The sequence below is a fragment of the Patiria miniata genome, unplaced genomic scaffold (genome assembly GCF_015706575.1).
Source record: "Patiria miniata isolate m_02_andy unplaced genomic scaffold, ASM1570657v1 HiC_scaffold_28, whole genome shotgun sequence".
Lineage (NCBI taxonomy): Eukaryota > Metazoa > Echinodermata > Asteroidea > Valvatida > Asterinidae > Patiria > Patiria miniata.
This window is the reverse complement of record NW_024037067.1, coordinates 3566608-3587097: the sequence shown is the minus strand read 5'-3', so window position 1 is coordinate 3587097 and position 20490 is coordinate 3566608. Positions and strand designations below refer to the sequence as shown.

The 20490-nt window shown below is 40.8% G+C and overlaps 2 protein-coding genes across 2 annotated transcripts; both read left to right on the top strand.

The window, feature by feature from the left end:
* The first annotated feature begins 285 nt into the window (after nt 1-285).
* LOC119734837 (E3 ubiquitin-protein ligase ZNF598-like) lies at nt 286-7015 on the top strand. The gene is made up of 6 exons (XM_038208416.1): nt 286-603; nt 1419-1661; nt 1774-1988; nt 2089-2306; nt 3363-3423; nt 3800-7015. Exons 1-6 carry the CDS (start codon nt 433-435, stop codon nt 5658-5660), a joined length of 2769 nt encoding a protein of 922 aa, XP_038064344.1. The 5' UTR covers nt 286-432; the 3' UTR covers nt 5661-7015.
* A 657-nt stretch (nt 7016-7672) lies between these two features.
* Nucleotides 7673-20445, top strand: LOC119734839 (ras-related C3 botulinum toxin substrate 1). Its single transcript, XM_038208419.1, has 5 exons — nt 7673-7897; nt 14730-14801; nt 16398-16515; nt 16892-17089; nt 18465-20445. Exons 1-5 carry the CDS (start codon nt 7863-7865, stop codon nt 18621-18623), a joined length of 582 nt encoding a protein of 193 aa, XP_038064347.1. The 5' UTR covers nt 7673-7862; the 3' UTR covers nt 18624-20445.
* Nucleotides 20446-20490: the final 45 nt, after the last annotated feature.

The following is a 20490-nucleotide window of genomic DNA, read 5'->3' as shown; positions in this document are numbered from 1 at the left end:
ACCCCCACCCAACCGCACCCTGCCATCGGCGAAATAAACTGCCAATGCGAGTACCCTCACATTTAATTGTAGTTTTAATAAACTCTTAAACCTTTAATTTAATTTACTATTTTATTTTGCATTGATAACGTCACTTTGAAGTGGGTTATTGCCCAGTTATCTTGCGTGTTCACTTTCTAAAAATAACCACGATTATGTACACGACATTGTGCAATCCCCTCGCTGGTTCCACTTCACAGCTATTTGCGATTTGACGGTTTTGCCGGGCACCAGTATATTCTTGGTGGCGCCATTTCACTCTAGCGCGCGGTTGATGATGTCAATGCGCCGTGTTTCCCCCGTCCATTGCAATTTCATCACAACTTTACGGAGCATAAACAACGTCAAGTCGCGAAATTTGAAGGCACACAGGCGTCTGGATATCAACCCAAAATGTCGAAAACTACGGACAGCATCTCGTCGACTTGTGTGTTGTGCTGCGGCAGTATTAAGTATTACGCCGTTGGACAGTGCAATCATCACATCTGTTTGAAGTGTTCCACGCGAATGCGGGTGTTGTGTGAGCAGCGGTACTGTGCCGTCTGCCGGGCCGAAATGCCCAAGGTACTAAACACAGATTTGCCTAGTAATAACACGTATTGGTCCTAAATGATTAACTACTTCAAACATTTGTTGAAAATTTGATTTACACTTGTAGAGGGTAGTCTTTTCATTTTTTACTCTTTTTTTTGGGGGGGGGGTCTTTCTTTTTTGTTTAGGGGGGGGGGGGGGTACTTTTCTGCTTTTGGCATAAATAGAAGAAAAAAAACCCAGCTTTTACCCTACTACAGACCGCAGCGTAGAGGCCATCTTGGAGAGCAGCTTTTTTAAATTTTTTTATTCAGTTACTACGAATGCACAAAGGTTCACTCATGCTTATCCCAGCATGCCCAGCAAAACAAAGGCATTGCTTGCCCTCTATTACTAAGTAAGATGGTTACTACGTATAAGGCCTACTGAAATATACTCAGTAAGTCTTTTGAGGATAGAAATTATTAGATTAAGCTGTCTCTAATGTTACTTATCTACTGGTTAGTTCAGTATTTGTACAGATAATCAAAATATCTTCTCAGGATTTATAAAACAAAAATCTTATTGCGTTGATAAAACAATGATTCTTTCAAATCTAACGTGTAGTTTTGCATGATTCTACAGGATTCAGAGCCCAGACAATAATTATAACTTTCAATCAGGCTTGAAAGTTTAAAGTACAAAAAAGGTGGTGTTGGATTCCTGCGGATAGTTGATTTGGGAGGAAAGTTACCTTTTAAAGGTCCATTCCTTAAAATAAAGGCCAAGGGAGCAGGATTAAAGATGTGATTAATTTTATTGATATTATTATTATTATTTTTTATTATTTATCCTTATATTATCTACAGGTCATAGCCACCGCTAAGCTGCATCCTTTCGATGGCATCATATCCCATAAGTTCCCTATAAACCGCAAGGCAGGCATTGCCTTTGCTACGTCCAAGATTCAGGATGAGTTCCGTCGTCTGCTCTGGGAAGTCTGCACTTTGTGTCCACTCCGTCCGCCTGAAAAGTCCTGCAAGGATTTACAGGACCACCTGCGGAGAGAACACGAGTTGTTCTACTGTGAGTTGTGCATCAAACACTTGAAGGTAAACCCTGTTGGAAATAATCAAATGATATTCAAACATTGGAATATTTGGCATGGGCTTACCATTTTATACTCTGTAGTCATAACAAACTATTGTCACCGTGCCAACACAGGTGTTTTCCTTTGAGCGTAAGGCTTACTCCCGCAAGGACCTAGCTTTGCACCGGCGCAAGGGGGATGGCAAGGACACGTCATACCGCGGTCACCCTCTCTGCGAGTTCTGCGATGAGCGGTATTTCGACAACGACGAGTTACTGCGGCACTTGCGGCAGGATCATTACTACTGTCATTTCTGCGAGGCCGACGGCGTCAGCAATCAATATTACCAGTAAGCTGCTTTTCTTATTTGAATGATGAAATAAGTGCGTACGGAAGATGTAAATTTTAAGTTCATAGATAACTTTGCAATGTTATCCTCTCTTCACCAGTGATTACGACAATCTGAAGGAGCATTTTCGTGAGCAGCATTACCTCTGCGAGGAGGATCGTTGTTCCCAAGAGCAGTTCACTCACGCCTTTCGCTCCAGCATCGACCTCAAGGCGCACCGGGCCACTGCCCACAGCAATCAGATGTCTCGAGCTCAGGCTCGGCAGATGAGGCAGATTGACGTGGAGATTAACCTTCCACCTAGACCCTCCGAAAGAGGTAGAGAAATTTGAAAAGTCAAGGCATAGGCAATGTGCCCTGCTTATACACTAATACTAATCCTGTTACTCACCCAGACTCTTTAAGATTCATCCTGGGACTTTGTCAGAGTGTTTTGTAAATTGTTAAAGAAAGGTAGTGCCTAGCACTCATTGTCCCATAAGTTCCTGTACTGCCCCAAACCACCCTGCCTGTTACTCCCTGTACCGCCCAGACCACCCTGCCTGTTACTCTCTGTACTGCCCCAGACTGCCCTGCCTGTTGCTCCCTGTATGCCCCAAACCCCCCTGCCTGTTACTCCCTGTACCGCCCCAAACCACCCTGCCTGTTACTCCCTGTATCGCCCCAGACTGCCCTGCCTGTTACTCCCTGTACGGCCCCAGACCACCTTGCCTGTTACTCCCTGTACGGCCCCAGACTGCCCTGCCTGTTGCTCCCTGTATGCCCCAAACCCCCCTGCCTGTTACTCCCTGTACCGCCCCAAACCACCCTGCCTGTTACTCCCTGTATCGCCCCAGACTGCCCTGCCTGTTACTCCCTGTATCGCCCCAAACCACCCTGCCTGTTACTCCCTGTACTGCCCCAAACTGCCTGCCTGTTACTCCCTGTATGCCCCAAACCCCCCTGCCTGTTACTCCCTGTATCGCCCCAAACCACCCTGCCTGTTACTCCCTGTATCGCCCCAGACTGCCCTGCCTGTTACTCCCTGTATCGCCCCAAACCACCCTGCCTGTTACTCCCTGTATCGCCCCAGACTGCCCTGCCTGTTGCTCCCCGTACCACCCTAAACCACCCAAGCATTGTATGGTCTTATGGATTCATCAAGAAATAAATATAATGTAATACAATGTAATACAATGTAATACAATGTAATACAATATAGAACAGGTGCTTATGGGTTATTTACATGGAGCTTGTTACCCCTTGACACCCCTTCTGTGATTTGAGTTCTTGCATAGTATTCGATTTGGATGGATTTGTATTCCTGATTGAAAAGTTTGGATGTTTGCCAAAAAAAGTCACCCTAACATTGATAAATTTTGCTGTTGTTGATAGGTGGCGGTGGAGGTGGCCCAAGTTTTGGCAAAGGACGAGAGAGACGTTACCATGGGAACAGGTAAGAGTGAAGTTTGAACCATAACCACTACTGTGCACTGCACTCGGGCACTACTGTCATTTCAATACTTATATGAACATCATTCAATAGACCGAGTAAATAATATTAAATATGTTTGAAAATTGAATCATTCAAGGTAATAAGAGAGAAACAAATCAAACCTCTCACATTTGTGTAATACCCAAAAAAGTCACTTCAGTATTCTATTCTTTTAAGTCCATCACAACAATATTTCTCACAAGCTTTAAGTAAAAAATTATTATACATAACATAAATAAAGGATCAAATCTGCAATTAAAATTAATCTCTTCTCAATCAAAATATCCCATCAAGTTCAAGTGACCTATCAGTTGATGTTTTGTTTTCTTGCATTCAGGGATGATGGCCTCTCCACTGCCATCCAGGCCTCCATGGAGACGAAGAAAAGAGAGATGGCAGAGCATCGGGATGCAAGGAGGCAAGAACGGGAGGACCGAGATGCCCGAAGGACCAAAGACAAACCGCAGCCGAAGAAGAAATCGGCAGCCAACGCTGAACCAGAGCCTGATAGAGACGGCACTGGAGAGGAGGCTAGCAGTGATGCGGTTGCTATGGAAACTGTAGCCAAGGAGGCGGGGATAGATGAGACGAGGTTGCAAAAAAAGGGTGGGCGGGCGTCGCCCCAGGTGGAGGAAGCAAAGACAGAGATCAAGGAGGAAATGCGGGCACCATCATCGAAAAACACTGAGTGCTTAGAGGATGAAAATGGAAATCGGAAAGCTGACACTAATTTGCCGCAACCAGTTGAGACAGATACACAGACTGGTAAGAAGAAAAAGAAAAAGAAAGGCAAGGGTGCATCAGACAAAAATGAAAATAGTAGTGAAAACGAGTCTTTGTTGAGCGTTCCAAAGCCCTTAGACAACAAACCAATGGAGACTTCTCATCAATCAAGTGATGCGAAGGCTGAAGTGCATCCTCCAAAGCCAGTGACAAGGATGTCCTCGGGTGCAAAAGTTGAGGATTTCCCGGCATTGATGAAAACCTCAACTCCAGCGAATGTTGGTACTACTGGTGCACCAGGTGGTTTCAACTTTTACTCGGCCCTGCAGAAAATGGACACTCAACCCAAACCTCAGCATCAGCCTGTTGCGGTACCAGCACAGCGATCGTTTAAAAACAGGGAGGAGGATTTTCCAACCCTGAGCTCCATTGCCGGAATTCTGGGAGTAGAAGCCGCACCCAGCAGGACTACGCCCACCTTTAAAACTAAGACCACACCTGCGTGGGCCACTCCCAAGGACAAGTCAGCTGCCATGCCCACCGAAGCCAAACCTGTTGCTGGAAAGTCGAAAAAGAAAGGGAAAAAATCTTCCAAAGAGAATCCAGACATTGGGACAAGTAAGCAGAATCCAAAAGCTCCACCAGGTTTTGACATTGCCAAGAAAGAAGCCAAACCTAAGGAAAGCCAGGCAGTTGCTCCTCAGAGAATACCCCCTGGCTTACCCCCGGGACTAGCTCCAAAAGGTCCTGCTGCCTCGCAGGCTCGGCCGGTTTCAGCGGCACCACCCGTTTCAGTGGCACCACCTGTTTCAGTGGCACCGCCCGTTTCAGTGGCACCGCCCAAACCGCCAGCAGCCTCCCATCCAGTCAGCCCGCCGCCAGGATTCGGGGTTAGTTTCCACATGCCAAACCCAACCCTCCCGCCTGGGTTCAACGTCTTTGTACCGCCCACCGATTTCCAGGAACGCAACTTGCAACTAGCCAAAAAGATCAAAGCTTTCCTTGGGCATCAAGAGGCCAAATTTGACAGGTTCCGATCCATCTCCAGGAAGTTCCGCGACGGTTCAATGATGGCTGCTGAATACTACTACGAGTGTCAATCTCTGCTTGGCCAAAACCTCCCACTGATCTTCAATGAGCTGGTGAGCCTACTGCCGGATTTTGTCAAGCAGCAAGAATTGATATCCGCTCAGAACGATGCCAAATTTCAAAGCAAGCCCCGGCAAGACAACAGCTCCCTCGCTGGCGAGAAGACAGAACCCGTGAGGGCAAAGGGCAGAGGTCGGGGGACAGGGGCATGGAAGGGGACGATTAATGCTGCCAGCTCTTGCCCACAGTGTGGACAGGTCATCCAGCGATCAGAGCTAGAGGCTCACCTTAACATGCACAAGGAGTTCCCGTCGCTGTCTGCTAACGCTGTTGGTAAGCGACAGCCAATAACTGCTGCTGCACCAACATGGCCGCGATTGAAGTAAATTAGGAGTAGGAAAAACTGCTTACCAAATTTATGTGCTAAGCGGGAACTTTACTAAAAGCTGTCACAAGCGATGTACAGTGTGTGGAATTTTGGCTGGTAAACTACCTTGGCTAAGCTACGCAAATAAGTTGTACGCTTAATAAATTTCCATTCTTGGCAGCTCAAGAAAATATTACAACCTTCTGCTATCTGTCTTCTACTGCCACATTTACCATATTATCCAGTTCTATCCTGTTTCACAATGTGCAAATGTCAAACATGAAACATTGTAGTCTGTATTTGACTAATTTTTTAATCTGATTCTCTAAAAGAAAAATAAATATCTGTATATTTGTTTATTTACACTTTTGATTTTGAGCAACATTATAGGAAACGTTGGGTCATGTGTAGGCGTTGCATTAGAACCGGGTATCCAAGTGCCCAACCGCTGATGTCAGGAACCGGTTCAAAATTGACCAGTAATCGACTTTACAAATTACTTAGTAACTTCTCAGACAATGAAAAAGAAAGGTTTTGAATGCCATTTGTGGCAAATTTTCAAAATGAAAGCCAGGCTACATGGAAAACCAAAGAAATTTCACCTTCAGACAACTCTTGGGATTTGAATTTTGGGTTGGGTTTCTATTATGGGTACCATGGTACCCATGTTTTACTTCAATAGGGTGCCGGGTAAATGCACAGCACTAGTCGTGGGTTCATTTGAGATATTTACAATTCCTTCAGAATGATTGAAGATGTCTCATTTAACTTGAATCACTCCTCACATGAAAAGCTGTTTGAGTTGGGTGAAAAATCAAATGATATATGCCTTTGAAACAAATATGTTTAGTATTCATAATTACCGTGAACAAACTTATAGTTTTCCTTTTGTATAACAATGGTCTAAATGTAAATGTATTTGGCTTCATAGTGTAGGTTTTTAAGAAAGAAAAACAACAAATACTTTGAGAAATGTTCTATGTTTTCACCTTTTTCGTTTGGAAAGGAACATTGACAGCAAGTACTTTTGTGTAGATGCAAGGCATAATTTTTGTTTCTTTAAAATTGTAGTATTAGAAGATTATGACTGATCTTGGTAATTTATTTCTCTAAGTGGGCAATATAACTACATGTAAAATTGGTTTTGAAAATGATGTACATTTGTCTAGGTGAACTTGTATTATTCTTTTATGAATAAAGCTATATTATGATTAGCAAACTGGACAAGAAAGCTTTTAAATTTATCATTTCTGTCATTTTTATGTATGGAAGAAATAAACTATTCTGCTTTAACAACTACCCCCCAGAGGTGAAAACAAGAAAGAGTACCAATATTGAAGGACACATAAAAACAGCGAACAATTGGTGAACCAGGGCAATGTCCTTCATTGTTTCATTGTTAGGGGTCATAGCGCCCTCTGTTGTTCAGTTTTGGAGTCCATTTTTTTAAGATATTGCATTAGAAATCCTCTCATTTTAAGCCCAATTACTGGATCAACATCGTAATGTTGGAGATGTTATGGGGTGAAAATATAAAGATGGACAGGGTTGCACAATTTTATGGACAATCTCGCCATTTCCTTAAAAAAAGAGAAGAGCTTTGAATTATAATGTTTAAATATTTTAGTTTATTGGCATATGGTTTTATATTATCGCAATATACAATGTTTGGACAATAATCATTTTTTTATTGTAAGCATTTTTCTCTGTTAGTGCCTTTTTAAGGTATTTTATAATTGGGAAAACCAATTCACCTAATTTTTCCCAAATTATTAAAGTCAAAAATGACCATCTAGAGGTGTACATGTACTACCACTACACTGACAATTTTTTAAGAAGCATTTATATAGATATTTTTATTTTTATTCGTGATGTAAACATTGGCTTGCCACAATACTGGGTGTACGCGCCTATGAGAATTCAATGCACTGTGATTGGCCAATTGCCGTTGGAATCTATTTTTAGATTGCGCTGTGCGAAGTATATAAATACGTCATCTCATAAGTTGTGCATTCATAAAATCGACGAAATACCGCGAGGTAATCAATTGGACAACAGAGGGCGCCCTTCACTCACACCATAATCTCACACACCCTGACGACCTGTGCGTGTTGGCTATTGCTCTTGCATTTCCGCGTTTCGAAAAACCCGAGGAAAATCACACTTTCGGCATCGGTGGCAACTGTAATTCTTCATTCCTGTCGACTCTGGGTGCTTCACAATGCAAGCCATCAAATGTGTCGTGGTTGGAGACGGGTAAGTTGAACTAAGAAACTTCAGAAAGTGGGGGTGCGGGTAGTCCGAGTAACTTGGACCCAACTTATCGCCTTTTTAAAAATTTGGACATGGTCTGGCGATAGTAGGGTCCAAGCCCATTCCGAGACCTAGACAACACAGTCACTGACAGTCCCAAAAACCAACATTTTCCAACACAAAACATCAGATTTCACCTTCAAAACGGCCTCCAAATTACTAGATATGCCACCTGAGGTACAAGTAGACATCGATAATTAAGATGGTTGTACTGAAGCTTACTTACGATCCGGAAAAAAAGTGAAATTTTCCGTTCATTTCGGAGAGCTCCCCTCGCGATCTTGAAAACGTTAAATTTGCGATCGTGTTTAAAGTTTGAACGACGCGATTTCTTCTACATGCCCAGCGTACATTCGATGGTCCCCGTATCCCGTGTGCGATTCCGTTACCGAGCGCGCGCGATGCATCGATTATGATAATGAGTCACGTTTGTAAACACATACATGTGCATTTCGAACTGTAAAAGGGAATGAGGAACCAGCTTGAACTGGTACCCGCTATAAAAGCTGCGCTAGTTCCCGACTCCCTATTATCGTTTGAAATGCACATGTGTTTACAAACGTGATCCAGTCTACTCATTATCATAATCGATGCATCGCGCGCGCTCGGTAACGGAATCGCACTCGGGATACGGGGACCATCGAATGTACGCTGGGCATGTAGAAGAAATCGCGTCGTTCAAACTTTAAACACAATCGCAAATTTAACGTGTTCAAGATCGCGAGGGGAGCTCTCCGAAATGAACGGAAAATTTCACTTTTTTTCCGGATCGTAAGTAAGCTTCAGTACAACCATCTTAATTATCGATGTCTACTTGTACCTCAGGTGGCATATCTAGTAATTTGGAGGCCGTTTTGAAGGTGAAATCTGATGTTTTGTGTTGGAAAATGTTGGTTTTTGGGACTGTCAGTGACTATGTTGTCTAGGTCTCGGAATGGGCTTGGACCCTACGTTGGGTCCAAGTTACTCGGACTAGGGTGCGGGGGCAAAAAAATACGGATGGCCATTTGCTTGCACATAATTTGCGTGCATTTTAGCCACACTGCACTCTGACCGCGGGGCCGGGGTGGCCAATGGCGATCGTGTAGTGTAGGGCCCCTGCTTTGTTTTGATGAAATTATAGTCAAAAATGTTTTTTATTGCTCGAAAATCACCTGTACAATCAATACCAGACTTTTCTCAATTCTAATGACACCCGTTTTGCAATTTTGAACAGTGTCTTGGGGTAGAGATCACGATTTTCCTGCGCTGTTTGTGCCTTGCTCACGGTACATCGTGCAGTGATCGCCATCTTTATTTCGGGTTGCGTGTTGTCGCCACGCTGTCATCGTCATTTACCCCCAAATTTCCCTCACAGAAATCAAAGCCCTGCCGTCTATCTGTGACATACCATTACCTGTTTATTGAGAATGTTGCCAACTAGTTTTGTAGGTCTAATCATTTTAAAGTGGATTTTGTTCCCTTAGGCCGGGCCCCCCTATATCATGTATATAGGAAGCAGGCCCTACACTACAGGATCGCTCATATAATTATCGTATTTGTAATTGTAAAAAAAGTTAGGAAAAGAGTGTATCACGGCTGTAAATTACAGCTGTAATTACTCGTTCATTGTTACTTTTTGTTTGAAGTAACTGTTGGAAATAGCACGTAACAGCAAACAGTGGCAAAAACAATTTTTTGTTGTTTTAAGGCATAGGCAGCTAGCATGGCTAGTGAGCTACATACATGTAGGCCTAATGCGTCTATCAATTGTTTCTCCGGCATCGGACCTGGGGCTGGGGGGGGGGGGGACATTTGATAGGCGCATAACTTAATCACATATGTTATAATCAAAACGATCATGCATATTTCAATAGGCCTACATTGTGATTCTGTAGGCCAATGTGGTTTTAAATTCCTACAGTAAATCAAAGTGTTTCGATACGATAGCTAGTCGGGATTAATGTGTGTTTTGAATCCAGAGAGATCTGAGTCCGGAAAGAATGTAGTATAGAGAAGCCACTTCATTGGTTGTGTAGAAAGTGTATGGAGAGTTGACTGCATTTTCTAAGTATATTTTAACAAAATTTGAAATGTTTCTCAGTCCCGGATTCATGTCTTTTCAACATTTTTGCGAAAAGATTATTTTTGAACTAGTTATTGATATGTTTGTTTCCGAAGAAGCTACATGTAAATTTTTGTTATTAAATACACACATGTAGCTGAATCAGTCTCCTCTGCAAAAGGTTATGACCCCATGCCAAACAAAACAAACAAATAAACACCCCAACAAACAACAAGAATCCAAACAAACAAAGTTTGGGTTTTCCTTTTGTATTTTTGTCAGAGAGTCTTGTTTCCTCTTAGAGGAATTTGTGTCAATTTTCCTCTCGGTTCCTGGTTTTCACTAGTTAATGAATTAGGTCTGAAACAACAGCTGATATAGCCAACAAAGAAAGAAAGATGATACCCGTTTTCAGGGTAATTCCACCAATTTATAAACCTCAATGTTAAAAATTAAACAAATCCAATGTCACAAATGAAATATGTAGCATTTTGAAACTTATTAGGTCTACTCTAATGAAATATAGTGTATTTCTAACAATGTTCAAAAGTCCAGTTGTTACTTCCAATTAAAAAAAATAAAAATAAATAGGCCTACACACAGAAATGTCAATTTGTCCGAGTACGTCTGACACCATAGTGTTTCGAGCCGATTTCTACTTTAGCCAAAAAGTTAGACAAATTATTTCTTTTTTAAATCATTGTAGTACCTAACTGAGATGTTTCATCAGAATTAAAATCCACTTTATGGTGAAAGCTTTTTATGCACACTGTTTAATTGTCCTAAGTGTACACGTATACATGTACAGTACATGTAAGTCTGACTCCATGCCATGGAACTGCCCTTTAGGTGCATGTAGTACACTGTACATGTGCACAATGTTAACAAAGCAATTCAAGGTCAAACTACATTTGTGAAAGACATACCTGTACGCAAACATTTAGTTTCATTTACATAAAGAACGTGCTTGACTTCATGCTAGAATTGTTTATTTTTCCATAGAAAGCAGCAATTTCTCTCATACATAACATAAACTATTATCGTACAAGTAACTAAACATTTGCAGATCACTGGCTGAAGTGATTACCGTAAAGTAAACAAAGTAAGTATAAAAGAACAAAAAAACAACCGAAAAAATTAAAGTTACAGAATAGAATTAAATTCCTCCCCATCTACCTGGTTATTTTTTAGGGCGGTACCGTAAACACACATTTGTTTTTCTCGGCCTTACTAGACATGTAATAACAATTTCTTGTTTTAGAGTTAGTCATTTCAAACATAGTGCATCAACAAACTTCTCCGAGCTGTACTATCCAAAAGAGCTTCTCATTGCACTCTTAGTAAAATGTACATGGAAAATACCGGTACACTGTAAAATTTCCAGTGGCTTTTGGCCACAGCCATTGTCCTTCGGCTGGCTTTACAAGTCTGGTCTTATGGGTTGAGGATGTGTGGCACAATCCCTCGTTGCCTTTCTGTGACATGGAGGAAGTGTTGCAGATGTGCGTTTCCGGGACCAAGTCAGCCCAGTCTGCTTGAGTGCTTTAAACTGGGTGTTTTGTTCTTGCACAGGAAAAAAACTTCTAATAGTTGACTGAATACAAAGGACTGTTTCACCACTATGTAGATTCCAGCTGCACTCTCCGTATTTTATGTTTAAGCCCCCTGAGAATAGTCATTCTTGACTGTTGACACCCTTTGTGTTATAGACAAAGGCAAGGTTACATTTTTTTGAGGAATACTTTATTTTATAATCATTTGAAAAAAAGTGAATTGAAATATGACTTCCAAGTCAAGAAGAAAGAACCTTGGAATATTTAAGTACTAAAAATGCAGTGGAAAGAGTTCCATACCTGGACATCACTTGACACCCTGTGTACACACCCTATGGGACTGGTCTGAAAAATTCCAAGTGTTTTGTCAGTAAATGCTTCAATATTTGCCGTGCTATATTTGACTTTTTATGACATGTTATCGCTTTCTGATGGCTGACAGGTCACTGCAGGGAAATACTAGTGATGTCCATGTATGGAAATCTTCCCAATGCGTTTCTCTTCAATGTCTGTATCAATTGTTCACATGCAGAAAATGCATATTTCAGCAGTTTTGCTGCTCTGTATTTGAACTTTTGACATTGATTCTCTAGAATACCCATGACAATAAGTGGGATAATTAGGAAAATCCCCCCAGTCTTGCATTTCTTTATGAAGCCAAACAATTCCAACAATAATAGTTGCCAAGACAGGACATCCTATTATTGTGCATGCATGATAGATGTGCGTTTACTTCCTCTACTATATCACTTCCTGGTCAGTGCAGTATACATGTATATTGCACATGTGCACACTGTATTGCACAGTACATGCACATGTTATATTGTACATTGTACATGTATGTTTACTCTGTATATGATATATGCACGTTGTCAGTCTATAACTATGCCAGCAGTGCAGCGTATTAGATCTCTACTGTGACAAATTCAATCAATTATTGTAATTTGTCCACTTGGCAAAGTTACTGGATTGCTGCATTATTGGAGAGAAAAAAGAAAAGAGCAGGCCTGAGGCTGAACGCTGCTGACAGTACAAAAACTTAGAGACAGTGGACCTATTAAATTTATTTCCATTTAGGCATAGTGCATGTAGCATGCAATGCAAACAATACATGTATGCAAGCAAAACATAAACATACCCCCCCCCAAAAAAAAATCCTGTGCAGTCGGTTTTGCCTCAAGTGCTGCCTCATCTATCAAAATTTCAGTCAAATTTTAGTAATTTGCAAAGAATAGAAATTACTTTTAAAATCAAATCCAGTGACCACAATTAACAGAGATGTCGAAGGTGGCACCACGCTCTCATGCAGGGCATAAATACTACATGTGCAGTGGAATGCTCCTTTTGGCCAGTAAGATTACTAAAATGCCTTATGTTAGAACGCATGTGCCATGCCCCTGAGGCATCACCTCAATGTCTTGTAAGTGCGGCAATCAGATTAGTCAAGTAGAATTCCCAGTAGTTTACCGTGGCAAGAGATCAGCATCTGCAAAGTACCTGTATTTATGCCTCATTGCTGTCTGTCCTCAGCACATCATCTTGTCTCCTTGAAAATAAGTCCAACATCTTGGAACAACATCATTTTTCACGCTGCGTCAGTTAGCTTTTTCCCTTTCTTGATGGTTGGATGCCTACATCCTTGCCAGATGAGGCGTTTTAATAACTCCAAAAGCCAAACGTTGCCTTGAGGGAATGAAACGGACATGTGTGGTCTAATTGCATTTGCAAGGCATTTATAAAAATAACTTGTGTATGAGCACGCCAAAATATGTAAAATAATTACCAAATGTATTCCACTGCGTTGCACATGGTGAAAAAGATACATGTACACTGTACTAAGTATAGTTATTTTTATCTGGATTAAATGTTTTACAAGTAACTGTACTTTACATACATACATACATGTACACATGTGCATATGTACACATGATGTTTACATGTACAACATTTAAAAGAAAGTATGATGTTGGATAATCTAGTATGTATACAGGAAGTGAAGTTGCAGGTGTTAATTACTTCATGTCTTGAAGGAACAAACAACCCTTGAATAATCACCGTACCTGCAAATGTAAATCATAACAGTAGAAATGTGTACAGGAACTTAAGTACAAAATGTGGCGGAAACTTCAGTCCCATTTGTAACATTCTTTCTTGTTTGAATACATGTATCGATGAACAATAAAGTTCAGTAGATTTTTACATATCTAAAGCATGCACTGTGGGAGCATGTGACCATTTTGGTCAACTGAGGTCAGAACACGAAACCAGAATTCATAAAAAAAATCAACAATAGTCCTTCCTCCATGCACTTAGGCAAGGTAAGTTTTGTGGAATTTATTGTGATGTGAATTCCTGGCATTCACCATTTTGTGGTCGGGGCAGTTCACCACATTCAGTCTTTTGAATGCCATTCAAAATCTGAAAGAGCTAGGTTAAACCAACTTCATTTTCCCCATATCATTCACCACCAGGCCTTTAAAGGCTCACCTAATTTCAATAAATCTGTCTTTCCACAGCCGAAATCTTGGGGGAGGGGGGGGGGCATTGGTAACCCCCCCCCCCTTAAAAAAATGTGAGACATTAAAAACATTCAGATCTCTGCCAGTCTACTAGTTTTTGTACATGTGCTCTACATTGGCGGGTGATGTGAGAGGGCCATGTGTTAGTCATTATTGGGGCATATCACACATGAACTCCAGCAGTATAGTGATGAGTTCATCATAATGTCCTAGCCATCCTTTTGAACTGTGTGATACACTGACTGTATTAGACTGGAGACATGCCTTCATACATGTACATTTACATGTTCATATACACAGGGCAGATGATTCCTTCAAACCTTCTGAAACCTTACTGGTTGCTATGCACCTGACGATACACTTCTCCGTTGTTCGATTGGCCAGGGTTCTTACGTATGTGTTGAACACCATACTTAATTGTGCACATGTGAATATTGACATTACATTGACCCAGCATCAGAGGTCATAAGGACTATAACATATAGCCTGTTCTCTGTCCACATAATAATCTGAGTGAGATATTCATGCAGCATTAGTGATTTTTCTGTATGTACCAACATGGCCAAAGAGAAACATTGCAACATCCAATGTTCGAACAAACCTCCGACACGGATCCAATGTTTTCTCAACTTTGCTTCTTTTTGTCTGTATCTCCACAGAGCTGTTGGTAAGACATGTCTGCTCATCAGCTACACAACGAATGCTTTTCCGGGAGAGTACATCCCCACAGTGTAAGTAAACTTTCACTTAACTTGTTGAATTTGTGACTAGATTCACAAAAAGGTAAAACCTTCCCCTAACTCCCTTGGAATTGTTGATGGGAATCTCCCCGAATCCTCCAAACTCTAACACTGTGCTGTAAACCCAATGCTATAGCCTTGTGTCAGAGAACCAAGGTCAATACAAAAGTAACAGAGGATGGGTTGAATCATAAGAATAGTGTTTGATTTCCGTAAAGGGGATACATAGGGTTAAATACTTCAACAGTTGTTCCACTAAGTTGCAGGAAGTGGCAGGCTTATCGGTGTTGAAGTGACATTGTTTCATGTACATTTTGCAAACCGGAACAAAAGCAACACTTAACCACACATATCAATAATTGTCTGTCTGATATTTGCACATAAAGCCCGTGAATAAATGATGTATTTTTTTTCGGTAAATGTTTTGCCACTTATCAAAATACTGATTAGAAGAGGAAGTTCATGTTGGCATTTCAAAATTTCTTGAAATGCAGCAGTGTCATTTTGTGTCAACTTTCAAGTCACAACTTCTGTAACTAACAAAAAAATTAAGAGAGTGTTAGTTACTTGTTACTGGTACAACGTATTTATTCATAATACTCTAAAACCTTTAGACTGAAAATCCATCAACTTTAAAGTGAGTACCAGCAATAGCGCCCTCAGTTGTCAGGAATAAGATGTATACATTACTAACAGCAAAAGAAACTTGAAGTGACAAACAGGGACCGGCTCTAGGTTTTAGAAATTCACTGTAAATTGAATAATATCGAGCGGTGCTGTTAAAAAGTACATGTGCATGTGTTCCAAGGACATTTGGCGCTAGTTCCTGATTTGTGGGCTCAAACTTCCTGCATATTAGGATCGTTTGGATGAGATTATCATATTTTTCATGATGTATTTTTTGTCTGTTTGGATTGTGTGTCATGGTTTCCCATTGCAAACATGTCATTCTTCTAGAACCGGTCGCATTGATTACTTATTCAAAAGCTCAAATTACTGTATGTCAATACCCACATTATCTGGGACCACACAAATAAAAATGTGGAGAAAAATTTGATCTAAATGTTTTAATGTATGTGTACTTAATGGAACCATGAAATGCCATGGTTTTCCAAAAACAACAACAACCAATTGTCTGTTTTGACTTTAGAGAGGGCGATAACTCTTGGACCCAGGAAAAAGTAACGCTAATATAAACACTATTGTTTTATCAAGGGTTATTCTTTTACATCAGTATTTCATAAAGGTGGCTGAGCAAAAATGTGTAAACGTTTTTAAATTTTCCCCAACCCTCCCAACTTGTTAACAGTTCTCAAAGTGGTTTTGGAAGATTTAGTAAGATTTGTGGAAGGTAGATCCAGGCTGCTGTTACTTTACTTAAGACTTGATGACGTTTGAATTTGAAGCACACACACGATCGGTTTAGTGCACAGGAGAAGATGATGGAGAATTCAGGAAGGATATAGTAAACCAGGGAGTTACTGTTAATTGTAAAGTTGTATTTCTCTATAATCATTTAGCAAATATACTGGCACCCTTCTTAGCTTAAATGTATTTAATAAATTTTATCCATATTTGGTTCTGCAGTTTTGACAACTACTCGGCCAATGTGATGGTGGATGGCAAGCCGGTCAACTTGGGATTGTGGGATACGGCGGGACAGGAGGACTACGACAGACTCAGGCCACTCTCCTATCCACAGACAGTAAGCCCAAACGTCAGAAACTGTGTAACCCTACTCAAATACAATCCATAATGCTCCCTAATATACTTCCAAAATGTGTACTGCAGTCTCGGCAGATTTTGGAGGATGCTAGGCTTTGCTCAAACAAAAATCTAATGTCCAGTAAATCACAAGTCCTTTCATAAGTCCAGTCACAAGAAACAAAGGATGAACAAATCCTAAGGAATGCCTAAGTCACGGTTCATTTGAATAGCTTACGACTTGAATTGAGGCTGGAAGATTGTGATGGACTTGTGAGGACTCGCTATCACTTGTAAGGGTTATGATTTTATAGAAAAAAAATAATAACTGTAATGGAAGAGGTGTTTTCATGAGTTTTCCTTTTTCCCCCCTACAGGATGTCTTCCTTATCTGCTTCTCTCTCATGAGCCCCGCTTCTTTCGAGAACGTCCGAGCCAAGTGGAACCCAGAGGTGAACCATCACTGCCCCAACACGCCCATCATCTTAGTGGGGACTAAGCTGGATCTACGAGATGACAAGGAAGCCACCGAGAAACTCAAGGAGAAGAGATTGTCCCCAATTACTTACACCCAGGTCAGAATATTTGTCTCAACACAGGCAGGATTGGCTTAAGGGGCAAACTAAAAGAGCTTGCAGATAGTTTGCAGAATAGTCCTGAGACAGGACGTCACTCTTTGTTTACATGTGCGCTTTTTTATGGGAGCCAGGTGGGGATGAGAAGCACTGAGCTTCATAAGAAAGCCGAAGTGTAAACAAAGCGTGACATTGTCATGACTCAGGACTATTCTGCCATCACAGTGCAGTCTGTCTGAAGACTGTCTGCTGAATTCTGCTGTTGCCGATAACTGTCCAATTTGAATACTCTGCTGACCCATGTTCACACAACCCTGACCAAGTTAACGAGGCAGTCGCAGCTGCTGCAGAGTCTGAGATTTCACATTTTGGAAACAACTAGTTTGATTTAATTAGCTCAATGAGATCTACCTTAGTCCAGACTACTCCGTGCTTTACACGTCCATGTACAAGTCACTGCAAGCGCAAACCAGTGCACACATTTGATGAGTCCTTAACTGGCTCTTATTAAACCAGACACCACCACCTAACATGATCTGTGCAAAATCCATTGGCTTAAAAGGATTTTACTATACCTCATACATATTCATGATCAAGAGCCGAATGCTCACTGGTCCATTTACCATCACCGTGCCGGCTGCTATTTTTGCTGTTTACCAAGCGCGCACAAGAGTATTCACGCACAGGGTAAATACGCATGCATAGTAGACTAGCGCACTGTCCACTACGTATGCGCATTACAAAGCAATCGTGGAACTATCACATGGGTGTAGTAAGCGAACATCGCCCAAGCTACACATGAAAATATTATGGCACACATAAATGTTAATCATCTTTTTCCTGAGCTCAGTGATGCCGAACTGGAGAATATTGTGGACAATGAAGATGCCTCCTCTACTAAAAAAAGTTGTCCACAATGCGAATATGTATGAGGTATAGTAAAACAAATATAACATGGTATTTCGGGTGGGAAGTCGATATTAGCTCCCCTCTGTTGACAAACTAGTTCCTAATTTCCGACTATCCACCCGAAATAAACCATGTTATATTTGTGTCATGTTTCTACCTTACGGACTCTGTGCACAAGTACCCCCTCGCCTGGTTACAAAGAGAGAGTTGGGAGAGACTTCTGAGAGAGACTTAATGCATTGCTGCCAGCCTGCCTGTTGCTCACGCAAAGACGCTCACAGTCATGATACAATTAGTTGTGCTGTACAGGAACAAATCAGCAGGTGCACACAGTGTGTCTGTCCTACTTGGGGCTCTAGAAAGTGATCACAGATGCCATCAACTGTTCGTGCACCGAGTCCGTTATAAAGGACTCATCAACCAAAATTTAAAGGAGATATTATTTTTGTGTGTTGTTGTCATACAGGGGCTACAAATGTGTAAAGAGATCAACGCGGTCAAGTTTCTGGAGTGCTCGGCCCTGACGCAGAAAGGCCTGAAGACAGTGTTTGACGAAGCCATCAGAGCTGTCTTGTGTCCCCCAAAACAGCCCAAGAAAAAAGGGCCCAAATGCAGCTTGATATAAATCCCAAACCCCTTCACCTAGTCATCATGAAACCGGCGTGCCGTGCTTGTCTTGCATTAGACAAAACAAACAGACCAACCCTCAAGGAAGTCCAGAGGCGTGTCGTGGGGTAGGGATGAGGGGTGAGAGGGTAGGGTCAAGTTGTCAAACTTTTTTTTAGCATAATGGGGCTTCAGTCACAACTTAATTTTTTGTATTTTTGGTGTTTCATGTTCAAATTCTGTTGAACCTACAGACCTTGCTTTTTAGTTGTTACTGCAGCATTACCTTTGAGTATACACAAATCAATGAGTGAAACCATTTCTCTAAACGATATTGTATGAAAACAATGAAATTTGGGGTCACTTAAACAACATTTGACCAGGGTAAGTTCTCTGACAATTAAGCATACGGCTGCAAAGTTGACGGCTGCACTTTTAGCAAATCAAATTCTGTTGGTTGTAAAGTCCCATTGTTGATGACCATGCAAAATGCCACATCTCAAGGTTTTTTCAACTGAGTATACACCTGGGACCCAGGTAGGAATTAATGTTGCATGAAAGCAACAAGTGTGTTGCATTGATTGCAACATACTTGTTGCATTCACGCAACATTGCAATATCAGATTCATCTGATCGAACCTACAAATATTGCGCAAATGCATTTTGCTCTTCCACCACAATTACTATCATTCCTTTTTATATAATTTATGTAATTAGTACAATATATGACCCCTTATTAAATACATGATTAACATCACTATTTAAAATTTTAATATCTGTAAGACATAGCATGTGCATGCATTTTTCCTTTTATATCAATTTTGAAAAAATTCCCAGAGAATCAACTACTTCATCTTTTTCCCCCATAGTTTTTAAAAAAAATTGTGAATGAAGACATTCTCTACCTCTCCTGTTTGAAATTTAAACTTTCACAATAACACAAATATTTTTTTTAGAACCATTGAACTTTCAACTGGGAATTCCTGCAGTAAGTTCAAGGACCAAATGAGTCGGAGCTTTCAAATCGACCATATCATGCGTAGATCCAGAAGTATCTAATAATACTATATTTTGGAATATATTGGCAACACATTTTACTTTCCACTTTTTCTCAGAACATCGTTTGTCATTTGTTTTAAGTATTTTGTTTTGCCGATGACAGTTTGAATTCTAGTACAAGGAATGTCTTTTGCTGCATTTTCCCCAATGATGTGTCAAATATCAGTAAAAAAAATTGTTTAATCTTTCAAGTATTGTTGTCATGGAAACAAGTATTTTCTTCCCGCTACAAATTCTTCCTTGTCATGCTGTTTGTTCAAAGGTTATATTCGTGGGCACATTACAGCAACACTTTTTGCTAATTTTTACTTTTCCATTGTGTTTATAACCAATCAAACAAGGCAACGACCTTTTGTAAAAAATAAAAAAATAAATAAAAAAATTACAAAAAAATTAAAAGTAAATAAAAAAATGATATTTCTGGAATACCAATACTATAATAATATCATTGAATGCAGGAATTTTTAGCTTGTAGAGTTTAATGTCTTTTTCCCCATGTACGTGTTGTAGTGTACACCTGTTTTTCAATCAAAATATAGAAATTGATTGGTCATTGGTTGGTGTCGCTATGGACTGGTGTTTTATGCCAGGACGTCAAAAGCTTTTGCTTGTAATGGAGTGCGTCGCGGACTTCCCATAATGCTTTCCAAAGAGGAGTGCGTTCCTGCAGGTCATGTGCAGTTGGAGGTGTTGCAAAGCATTCTGGGAATGAAGCTCAGTGTAAAATGTGCAACACAAGGATAACCATGGTAACGCTTTCTGGAATGCTTTTTATTTTGTAAGGATAGACATTTGTTGCGCATGGTGATGCATATTCATCAGTCGAT

Coding starts and splice junctions, on each gene's coding strand:
- LOC119734837 (XM_038208416.1), top strand. CDS start 433: ATGTCGAAAACTACGGACAGCATCTCGTCGACTTGTGTGTTGTGCTGC. Junction 1,989..2,088: donor GTCAGCAATCAATATTACCA/GTAAGCTGCTTT, acceptor TCTCTTCACCAG/TGATTACGACAATCTGAAGG. Junction 3,424..3,799: donor AGACGTTACCATGGGAACAG/GTAAGAGTGAAG, acceptor TCTTGCATTCAG/GGATGATGGCCTCTCCACTG.
- LOC119734839 (XM_038208419.1), top strand. CDS start 7,863: ATGCAAGCCATCAAATGTGTCGTGGTTGGAGACGG. Junction 14,802..16,397: donor GGAGAGTACATCCCCACAGT/GTAAGTAAACTT, acceptor TTGGTTCTGCAG/TTTTGACAACTACTCGGCCA. Junction 16,516..16,891: donor CACTCTCCTATCCACAGACA/GTAAGCCCAAAC, acceptor TCCCCCCTACAG/GATGTCTTCCTTATCTGCTT.